The sequence below is a fragment of the Pipistrellus kuhlii genome, unplaced genomic scaffold (genome assembly GCF_014108245.1).
Source record: "Pipistrellus kuhlii isolate mPipKuh1 unplaced genomic scaffold, mPipKuh1.p scaffold_m20_p_11, whole genome shotgun sequence".
NCBI classification, from domain to species: Eukaryota; Metazoa; Chordata; class Mammalia; order Chiroptera; family Vespertilionidae; genus Pipistrellus; species Pipistrellus kuhlii.
Genome location: NW_023425416.1, coordinates 8,118,378 through 8,130,030, shown reverse-complemented (window position 1 = coordinate 8,130,030; position 11,653 = coordinate 8,118,378). Strand labels below are relative to the sequence as shown.

At 46.3% G+C, this 11,653-nt stretch overlaps 1 protein-coding gene across 26 annotated transcripts in view; it reads right to left on the bottom strand.

The window, feature by feature from the left end:
• Positions 1-873: 873 nt before the first annotated feature.
• Positions 874-11,653, bottom strand: part of CADPS (calcium dependent secretion activator) — a 410,937-nt gene continuing 400,157 nt past the window's right edge. For all 26 annotated transcript variants that reach the window (XM_036430660.2, XM_036430656.2, XM_036430652.1 and 23 more), the window contains 2 exons: positions 5,557-5,661; positions 874-2,075 (listed from right to left, as the gene is read on the bottom strand). In XM_036430660.2, coding sequence (XP_036286553.1) covers positions 1,896-2,075; positions 5,557-5,661 — 285 coding nt within the window. In that variant the 3' untranslated portion in view covers positions 874-1,895. The remainder of the gene's footprint in view (positions 2,076-5,556; positions 5,662-11,653) is intronic.

The window sequence follows — 11,653 nt, the reverse complement described above, 5'->3', positions numbered from 1 at the left end:
CTTAACCTTCCTCACTTCAATGTTCTCATGTACAATCAGGATAACAACAGTCCTCTCCTCTCAAGCTTGTTGTGATATGTAAATGGGGTCATAGACGCAGCTTGCCTGGCATAGAACAGCTGCTCAGTAAGTGGGAGTTCTTATAATCCCACCGAGGGCAAGGGGTACTGTGATTTGCACCTGCAGGGGTAGAGAATTAAACAAGAGTGGGAGGTGCTTTTCAGAGGGGTTGGTTTGTAGAGAGCCAGTGGTGAGCGTTGTGCCTGGTCCTATGGGAAAAGTGGCCATTTCGCCTAAACCTCGGTCAGCCCCCGGCAAAGTCAGCCTGTTTAGGGACAATCACAGATGAAAGAGACCAGGCAATGCTGCCTTTGCTTCTCTCGGTCCCAGGTGATGACCTTGCAGACAAGGCTGGGGAGAGAGAGACGTGCTCTACGCCAGAGAGAATCCTGTAAAATGCTGTAACAAATATATAAGAATCATATATAATTGGCACACGCTTTGTTTGAATGCAAACACTGCTGTTAAAGTGGTGCTTAAAAACAGTTTGTTGGCCTTCTCCGCGCACAGGAGAAACATTTCTCTCGTTTACACGACTCCCTTGCTTAGCAAACCCTTATTTATCCTATAATGCAAGTGTAATCTGCCCAACATGTCCAAATGCCCGCAGACTCTGCATCGGTGGAGGCTGAATTCACCAAGTTTCCGGCTGTCCCTTGTGAAGACGAGCTCGGAGAAGGACCTGGTCCAGCAGGCGGGAGCGCACGCTGAGAAAACCACTCCTCCTCCCGCCCCGCCTCTGCCTGCTCCCTGTGTTCCAGTTCTGACTTGCACAGAAGACAGAGGGAAAAGGACTCAGACGTGTATTCTCCGGACGTTTGAATAGTTCTTTATTGAGAAGCCACAGTTGTTCACACTTTCATAACTGTAGGCTTTATATAAGGCAAAAGCAGGATGGATCCACTAGTTTACACAGAAAGAGGGAGCTCTGCAGCGGACCCCAGGGTCGTGCAGTTACAGGTCAAAATGCAATGTACATGACATATAAAAAACAGCTGGAACAAAACCATCAAAATCATGGTTACAGTCTACCGAAGGAAATACCCATATCTTATTATAAACACATGTATAGTCTAGGGTTGTAATTTAAATATTCCATTTTTTTTTACATACACGGTTATTGAAACAGAAAAGCAAAATGGAACATGTAATAGGATACACTTGGACAGAAGACGGTTGCTCTGAACTGTGCTTGGTGTTCAGTCTGATAGGCTAACCTTTGCCATGGCAATGAGGAGGATCGACCTACAGGTACGTAGCCATCCTGTTTTGGCTAACTATAAGATAAATGGAAGGATGGTAACAAGGACACCAGGGATTCATTGTTTTTAGCTTTAAGGGAACAGAGAGAACCAAACGTTGGTTGTTGGAGCATTGCCTCTTGCTTCTCAAAAAACAAAACAAAGCAGAACTACGTGTCTTAATTAAATTAATTTATTATACTCATTTAAATAACTGACATCCACATATGGGAAACCAAGAAGTGAAAGTTCTGGGTGAACTGGCCCTCACATCCATTCATTGTCAACGCATACACTGTACGTTAATGAAGCGTCATTTGACTTTACCGGCAAAGGGACACGCCTAGCAGTGGGACTACGTGTTCTCCATGAACAGGATTTTAAAGAATGGTGCTCCGGATTGCTGTAAACATATAGTCCTGGGGCAGGAGATGGGGGGCTTGAAGGTCATTTGCTAATCTTGATACCACAGAGCTAAGATGGCAATTGTATTGGTAAACATCTCATGGGCATGGTGGGTGACAGAAACTTCCCTAATGGGATAACTAACAGACTAAGGACATGCATTGGTTATAGGGTCCAGGCCCGAGCCTTCTAATCGTCCTCTTCGTCCTCCTCGTCGCTGTCCTTCATGCTGATGCCCTGCAGGCCACCGCCCTCGCTCACTGATGCCGTGGCTTCCTCCACAGTGAGACGGTTCCGGATGGTTTCGTATGTCTTGCTATTCAAGGTCGAGTCCAGGACCCCTTGCAATCGGAAGTCCCTGTAGGTTTTCTGGGGAGGAAGAGATGCAGGGATCAGGGAAGGGAGGGGAGGGACAGGACGGAGCGGGCGGGGTGTGAGAACACTGGCCGTCAGCGGCAGTCACACTTCACGCGTGGTCAAATGAAAAGCCACCGCGCTCAGATTGCACTGGCAACCGAAACAGACTTGTTGAGTGACAGAAAATGAGACACTGTGACAGGATACACTGTATTAGATGAGACAAAGCAAAGAACATAAGCTTGTGTTTATTCAGTTCCATAAAGGGAAATGTTCCAGAATTGTTTTATTTATTTATTTTTTTAAGGGGAGATGGGGGATTGGTCTGGTTCTTTCTCTTACATTATTATAATAGGATATGAGAGACAGTGGAAGGGGCTATTTGCATATAAATAACGGATCGAGCAATTATGGCATTTTGCGATTAGGGTTGCAGTCTGGTCTTTGGTATTTTTGAGGCTCAGAACTGCATGGCCCTCTGTCTCGCTCACAAGACAGACACACGCATGTTGTGTGTGAAGCCCATTAGGCGCAGCAACGATTGAGGGAGATGGGGCGCTAGGGCCTCACCCGCATGTTGCCGGCATGTGACTGGTCTCTCCTTGGGAAAGAAGCATGTCTCTTCCAATCACAACGTCAGGGTCTCAGGGAACAAACCTGGCCCCCTTTCAGGAGGACTGGTTTGAGATTACTGTACCACAGACTTTCTCTTTGTTCTTCCGGGCAATTTCTCCCGGGTTTCCATAGGTATCCCATGAGCTGCTGTTCTAGAAACCCCTGAGCATTAATTGAACGTGACCAGAAGCATCTGGCTGTCATCTCCTTCGCAGGGAACTGCGCCGAGAGAGGTCTCTCTCCAGCCACGGCTCTCCCTGTCACAACGCATCTCATTGAGCTGCGATCTGCAGCGTGCTTCCTTGTAGACATGGGGAACTTGCTACGGGAGCGAAAGAAGGACCAGGACACACTGCAACAGCCCTGCCGACGGCATTTCTGTTTCTCCGGCCTCGTGTCCCCATCCCAGTGTCCACCTTTCATGAAGGTCACGCAGAGTTGTAATGACCACACAGCTAATGAGGGAATGCACCCAGCTTGCAAAGGCCGATTGTATAAAATCATGGACAGGATGACTCCATGTCTATTTGCCAGCTTATGCCCATTGTCCCGGCCTGATGTTTCATGGCACCTGCTTTTCCCCTTCCAAGTGACTCGGTTCTGACTCTAAGTGAAAAGGTCATCCTGAGTGGATGGACATGCTAGCTCTCTAGGGCAGCGTTCTTCAACCGCTGTTCCGCGGCATACTAGTGTGCCGCGAGATATTGCCTGGTGTGCTGTAGGTGCAGACAAGACAAGAATTTTATAATTTTTCACTATTTTGTTTACTTAATATTTCATAATGAAGTAATTATAAAATACTTTCTTTGTGTTTATTTGATTCCTATTCAAGAGAATTACTTTATATATAGTCAATATAGGCACAGAGTTAAATTTTTTTAACATTTTCTAATGGTGGTGTGCCTCGTGATTTTTTTCATGAAACAAGTGTGCCTTTGCCCAAAAAAGGTTGAAAAACACTGCTCTAGGGAGCTACCTGAACTGTCTTCACCTTGAGGGGCAAGGCTAAGAGGCTGAGTAAATGTAGTTACCAGATACCAGGCAGTTAACCTGATTTATTTTGTACTTTTCATTCGTCCTGCGGCCACTTAGCATAACTTAATTGTTTCAAAAGGTGGAAAGCACTTGAGTGTTCTCCCCTTCATGCGAATCTCGTTGTTCTCCAGCTGAGCAGGGGCTGTGTCTCCTTACTTTACAGTCCTCCTCCTTGAGGGGCTCAACTAATGTGTGTTTATGTTGGCTGGATGAGGAGATGCTGCTGAATGATGAATGGCTGGGTGGAGAGCTGCAGATGCTGCAAAGCCAGCCAGTTACCTTTTGATGTCTGCCTTGGAGAAGGAGACTGGGTAACGGACTTTGTAAAGAGGGGGCGCATTCCGCCTCACCCTCCCATATGGAGGCTCTAGTTAAGGGGGCCACCCCCACTTTTGGAGTCCTTTGGCAGTGATGCTTCTGTGTCCCTTCCCTATGGTTCATGTTTTTTTTTTTAAATTTTATATTTATTTATTTATTTATTTATTTATTTATTTTTTGCACAAGGCTAAGAATAAACATCCTCTCTGACATATTTTTCCCCCTTAATAAAATAGTGCTAATCCCAACATTCCCAACATAGACCTGGCGATATTAGTAATGGGAAGATATTTTAAAATGTTAAAATCAATGTCTTCTTTTCATGTCTATTCAGGAGGGTCAAACAGAAATTCCCCCAAAGAGAATTTATACCCAGAAAATGGAATTCAGGTAGTCAAACAATAATGGCTAAGGGAGTTTGCTTTAAGGAACTGACATAAAAACGTGGAAATTCGCTTGGGCCCACAGTCCGAGTGCACGTGCTCTTTTTGAAGAGCGGCAGTGCGCTGCCGTAACCTTCCCTGGGTGAACGCTGCCAGACCAAGCACAGATGATAATAATTCTCCTTAATTACACTCAACGGAACAGAAGCTGGTTTTGTCCGCACTGGGGAGAGGAGCACCTCAGCGAGTTGATGCTAATCCAAAGGAGACTAGGCAAAGGGGGAAGGAATCAGGGAGGGGGTGGGGCAGCAGGGGTGGGGGAGATCTTTGGCAAACTGTTAAGTAATAGAAATACAGCTTCGTTTTATTGTTACCATATTTTAAAAGAGACTTTGGATGAGATTTTTGCATACCACCGTTTTTTAAACCTGCTATAGAGAAGCATTGAATGGAAACTGAAATGATCAAAACCGTATTTACCCCCTTCTGTGATCTTATTATTTCATGTAAACCACCGAGATTTCACGCTGAAATAATTATCATTAGTCCAGGCACACACACACACAAGAACAGGAGAAACGCTACTTTCAGGGTATGTGATCTCACCTTTGTGAGCCTTCCATTGGATCACACACACGCATTGTAAGAGACTACTTCAATTAACGACAGAACAATATTGATTTGCATCCTGATAATGATCTCGGGACATATCTTAGAAATAGCTGGAGGTAAATAGTTCTATTAAATCAGTTGTGGCAAACATTTATTTAATTCAGCCATAAATAAGATTGGTAACTGCCTTGCTTAGCTTGGCGGCACCCACAGTCAGCTTTTGAACGTATAATGCAAAGGGTCCGAAGCCCTTATGGTATTTTTTGCATGGCAAATGCATCCAGTATTTTCGCAGCCTTGATAACATGTCAAATTCCTTCCTGTGACATTTTCCTTTGCTTCCTGAGCAATAAATGAACCATGCATCCCACAATAACCCGATAGGTTGCTCTTGCATGAGATACTGCTGTGGAAATCATTTTGTTTTAAATGTAAACCCACATTCCTTGTGTTAAGGAGGTTTTGCAGTTTGCCAATAGAATGCATGTCAGTAAGCTATTTTGCAAAGAAGAAGAATGCTTTTCTTTTACCTTTACCATCCTAATTAGTGTTTTCAACTGATAAATGTGAAGCTGTAAGTCCATCCGGTCCGTCAGCCAGGTGCAGATCACGCTCATGGAGCTGTTGTACCATTGCTGAAAAAAGAGACAAAAGTTCTCCAGCGACACGTCATGGGGTGTTGATAGAGCAGAGAGGGGCAGGTGCCCCACTCTGCTCCAAGGGGAAACAAAATGGTTAAAGAGGATTCGAGAGCATAGAGATCATGAACAGTTATTGACACAAAATCTCAAGAGACCAGACCAGCCTAAAAGACACTGGTCTGGACTCTGAATGTAAGACAGAATCCCTCCACTCTAGACACCTCATGTCCTGTATGATTGATTCACCTAGATCACACTTCCTCTTCTGATTCTCCGTTTTCTTGGTAAGTTTTACTCATTGGAGACTCAAGTCTCTGTTTATTTCCTAATGCTGTTGTCTTGGTGCCCGGGAGATAGGGCTTCTCCACTGAACTAACCAATGCCACTTGCTACTTACCTTTGGAAATATCCAGCCTTTGTGTCTGCTAAGGACAACTCCAAGAATTATGGTTAAGAGTCTTAAAAAAAAAAATCTAGGACCAAGTTTCCTTTCATTTTCCTCACTGGGGTGTTTGGATAAAGACAATGAAAGAGGGTTTCTCTTTACTGGCCAAATTCTACACCGGGCAGCTTCCGTGCCCTTCCATGGGCTGTGCAATCTGTTTTAATCTTAACACCAAAAAAATTATGGAAGAGGAGAGAGAAAAAAAACCATCTAGAAATGAGCTCATTTCAAGCTGTTGAAATCATACTTCCCCTGAAGGGGGTTAAATTTTGCTTCTTGTCTGTGAAAAATGCTTGAAGCTGTGTCACTGTAGACTGCCACCCCTGTGGAGCAGGAAGTCTCTGGTGCGGCTTCGTTCCGCGGCACTGCTCATCTATTCATAAATCCCACTCCGAGACATATGAACAGTGTTAGGAAGTGTCAGGAGGAAAAAAAAAATCTAATCTTTTAAACTTCACCAGGTTTCATTACGCATCGCCGCTGATACCAAACAATTTACAAATAAAATGAAAAGGTGCGGATGGACCTATGGAGTGCTTTATTGGGCATCTTATATGAACCGGGCACAGAAAAGATGTAAAAAAAGAAAAAAAAGAAAAAAAGAAAAGAAGAGTGGTTAGAGAATTGAGACGAGGCACTCTCTCACATACATACACACACATGCACACACACACACACCGCACACGCACACACACACTGCACACCAGTGGGGATTTGAAAAGCGTAAATAAAAACATGTTTCCGAGGGTAGCTCCACCCTTTCTCACCTAAAGATCATCCAAAATCAGTTTATGCCTAACACTCACAGTTTTTCCCAAGCCTCGTGTCTGACTTAATTTTCTTAAAGAAAATTAATTTGTTTTTTTTGCTTGCAAGGTAGGGACTGCCAAGTTTCACCTTGCAAGAGGCGGTGGCGGCGGCGGCTCAGCCTGGCATGCGGTGGCCTCTTTGAAATCCTTTATGTCTGGGCTCCTGCCTCGTGGGAGCCAAAGGCGCCCTCCCTGGAGCCCAGCCGCCACGGAGACCACACACCCCAGTGAAGGCAGCCCAGCCTCACAGCCAGCGTCTGCTCTTTTAAAGATCGGGAGGCGACACGGGCAGCGGAGGCACCTTCTGTCCCTCCCTCCGGGGGAGCAGGCGGCGGGGTGGGGCTCTGTCTTGAGAGCTGCACTCCACTCCGAGGAGGGGTGGCTGCGGGTCAGGCTGCTTCAGGCATGGACAGGTTTTCCCCTCTAGGAGTGAGAACATGTTACGGAAACTTTTTTTTAAGGGGGTGTAGTGGTTATTGGGGTGTTTTTGGCACCTCCTGCCTTGGGATTCTGGAGCCTGTGCTGTCACACACTGTATTTCAGCTTGTTAGGAAGGGGCCTGGGGACGGGGGTGTCCCTGGGTCACTGGCATTCCCTCAGTCCTGCCTTTCTCTGGGGATGCTCTCGTGTTCCCCCCAAACCTCAGATTCCGCATGTGCCGGCTGTTCCTGCCATGCAATCTGGGGAATCGAAGAACCCATGCTGAGAGTTACGAGCAATCCCTCTATACCTTCCACCCCCAGCTCCAGGGGATGAAAGATGACCTTCAAGGGACCAGGATGACCTCCTGGCCAAGCCTGCCTGCCCCGGGCCTTACGACGGGTGTCTCTCGGGGACACAAAGAAGAGTGTGGCGCTCTGGCTTCTAGGCAGAGGTGGCATTTCGCTTTGGCTGTGACAACAGGCAAACCGGCGCTGGCTCCGATCACTGCCAGCAAGCCTTGGGCGACATGCCTCTTCTCTCTGCTGAGAGACGCGCCACCTTCCAGGAAAAGATAGCGACCCCCACCCCTGTTTGACAAGAGCAGCCCCCCTCCTCGCACGTGGCTTCCAGGGAGCGAGCAGTAAACACGCACAAAGGTAGAGCACCGTCAGGGCTCCCCAGCTGCAGAGAGGGCAGCAGGGCGGGCCCGGCAGAGGGAGGCGGCTCCGTGTATCACACGCACAGATTCCCACCCCAGGAAAGCAAGAAAGCCCTGGAACATCCATTCCTCCTGGATCTCACATCCAGCAGGGGAAGTGTAAAAAGTGGATGGTGCCCCATTGGCGACACATTTAAAGAGGCAAAAGGGAGAATCGCTCCTTCCAAACCTTCTGCTCAGGAGATGGAGTTGGCGGCACGCTTGGCGCCGCGCGGCACTAACTTGGTTTTCTGCAAAGGCGCTTGGAGGCATTTGGATGTTGGAGGAGGCAGGAGGCCCTGCCTTCTTAGAACTTTAAAATGGCAGAGGGGAAAGTGATCTTTCCTATGATCCTTTGTAGAGGAAAAAACAAAGGCCCAGAGAGGTGAAACAACTTGCCCAGGGTCACACAGCGCAGGGGTCCAGTTCTCCAGGATAAAGCACTGTACCAGAAGAGTGGCTCATCTGATCCCTCCTCCCGGAGAGGCTGGAATAATGGGGTGCTCTTCATGAGAGCTAGTCCCGGGCACCTCCTCCCAGCTCCCTGTCCAGGGTGGCACCTTGGTAGGCAGGAAATAGGGCATGGTGGGAACATTTACACCATGGGAATAGGCTCACTCCCTCTCAGAAAGCCCGTTGTTCAACAGTGATTAGCACGCTCCTGGCCTCTGGACAGCTCTTGTGCTTCCTCATGCAACTTACAGGGCTTATTCGCCAGGTTTGCTTTAGTTGAGATTGATGCTAATACAGCAGATTTGTTATGATTTTTCTGAAGAGGAAATTAATACAACATTTTTAGTTCTTCCCATTTTGTTTTCTCTGTGGTTCAGATAAGCCTTTTCCAGAGATATTCTAACACCTGGGCACTATGGTTTTGGCAAAATGGTCTCTAAATCCTTAGGAATAAAAATTGTGAGCTGATGACATGTACTGAGTATTTAGGTATCACCACGGCTCCTTTGCTGCCTGCTCTTAACTTGGGTATATTTATTGGAAACATCCTAAACTAGGCTATTTTAATCCTAAAATAAAATCCCATCACCCCGGACAGCTGTACAGGGTGCTCTCTGGGGATAATGCTCGAAGGGTTTGGTAGTTGGAACCAGAAAGGACGGCTGTCATAGCTGTGGCCTGCAGGGCCATTGGGCCCTTGGGAGAGCTGGGGACTGCTCCAGCAGCAGCAACCGCTTCCGAGGGCTCCAAGACGAGCGGGGGCTGACCTAATGCGGTGCCACTTAGCTCTTCTTCCTTCCATCCTACAATGTGAACAGTAAGAGAGCAGATCTTACCTGTCTTTTGCCTGAGACTATGACCTTGGACAAGTTACATTCTCAGAGACTCAGTTTTCTGACCCAAAATGGGGATGAACCAGTCTTTCCTAGCCTTTTTGATGACTAAATAAAGTTACGTGCGTAAAACTCCCATCACAGCACTTGGCATGTGATAAAGGCCACAGTACACGCTGCCACCGTCGTCACCACCCCCGTCACCATCGTCATCATCTTCTCCTCTCTTCTCATTCTCTCCTTCCTCCCAAGAAATACCAGGAAACTGGGGGAAAATGTATGGTGGAGGAAGAATTGATTCCTAATGGAGAATCTCTGGAATAGTAAGCATAAGGCTTAAAGGACACATGGCTAGCTCTTAGCAATGCAATTCTGATAGGCCGTCACCCAAACCTACTAAACCATTCTGGAGGCATAAAGCACATTTTCCAGAATACCGATCCAGGTTCAAACCCTGAGTGGGTAAGTTACAGCTTCATCTTGGGTTGCCCCCGTTAGCTGGGTGAGCTCAAGCAAGCGACTCGACTCTCTGACTCACTTCCCTCTCAGGGTGAATACCAGTACCTAATTCATAGGGTTACTGTGAGCATTCAAAGAGACCATTACTTTACGTAATGTGCCTCGCAGAGTGACTGTCACATAGGAAGCACTCAATGAGATGTAGTCACCTTTGCTACTATTACTCTCAGAAATATGACAGTTATAAGTACTTTTCATACGGAATCCAAAGGCATTTTTCTGGATTTCTTTCTAGTAGAAACTTAGGCCATTAATATGCAGATATACCAGGTCGCACACTCTGCCCTGCAAAGACACACGCCAATGCAGAGCACCCTTACACATGGCATGTCTCCTCCGCAGTGTCAGGCTGCATTATAACCAGGGTTAGGGAGAAACAAGGGAGGCAAGGTCTGGCAAGTACAGGATTGGATACTGTCTTTAATATTTTGATAGTTTGTTCATCATGGATTTTTGGCATTAATTCTGATTTTTTAAATGTTGTATTAAAATATTATTTTTTTTGATTCCTATATTTCTTGAAACTGAGAAGTTCCAAAATTTTGCAACTGAGGAGTGACTCATGTGCCTCCCTCCTCCCCACCCTTGAGTTCACTGTTCCCCTGGAAACTTTATCTCTAGGAGAAGCGGCAGGGTTGAGAGATAAGACAGATAATTTACACCTCACAGAGTCACAGAAAATGGACCTTCACTTGGGTTTGGAAGGTCTCTAATCAGCAAGGTGGGGCATCACTATAGTACCCATGGTCATTTCCATATAGATCCCCATCCAGGTGTTCATTTGATACCCTAAAGAGACCTCACTGTTAATGACTCGCTTGTTTTCAGAGCAAGTCATACATCACACGAGGGGCAATGGAAACAAGGAACAGAGGCTGAAAGGAGGTGGAACTACTCACTGTGCTTCCATACTCACTCATCATGAGGGTAACTTTCCCCTTAACTTACACAACCCTGTCAGACCGGCCCATTTCATAAGACATCAGAGTCTACTGTTGAAACAAAGTACTGTTTCACACAGGTTCTTAACTCCCTCCCCCCCCCCCTCTCTCTCTCTCTCTCTCTCTCTCTCTCTCTCTCTCTCTCTCTCTCTCTCTCTCTCTCTCTCTCTCTCTCTCTCTCTCTCAATAAAAATAGCTACCAAGTCCTTGAATACTGAGCCCTTACAACGTGCAGACACTATGCCTGGCATTCTATAAGCATCACATAATTAAGTAAGAGGCTGACACTACTAAATCTCTGTAAAAAAGGGGGGCATAGATAAGTTAAATAAGTAAGTACCTCTTACTCAGCTCAATATTTTAAACAACGAATGGCTTGTTTATATAGAAACAGCTCTAGTTCCCTCGGCAAAGTCGTTCAGCTTGGAACTTCTCAGAGGAGAAGTGTGTGGGTAGGACAATGCTGTTGAACCCATCTCAGAGCCTGAGATGGTGTTGAACAGATTCTACCTTTTATGGGCTTTGAAAGTTGCTAAGTCCAGTGTGGGGAGCCAAGGGGATTCCCATGGAAAACCACTCAATAGCCATGGAGACCTGATAGATGAGTCAGTCACTACTGACTGTAAAGGGACATGATTAGAAGTTGGGTGGGGGTGAGCGGTGCCATTTGGTAGTAAGAATCAACAGTTTTTCTTCTCCCCTGTAGCCCTGCCTGACTTATTTCCTTTTAGGTTGGTAACGTGGCAATTGCTACCAGGAAAAAGTGAGAAACTCTCACTGTGGGCACTTTGAGTTTTCAAGGACTGAATTTTCCAAACAAAGTTTTGCAGATAAAAAAGTTCTAACACTGATAAAAATTTTGATCC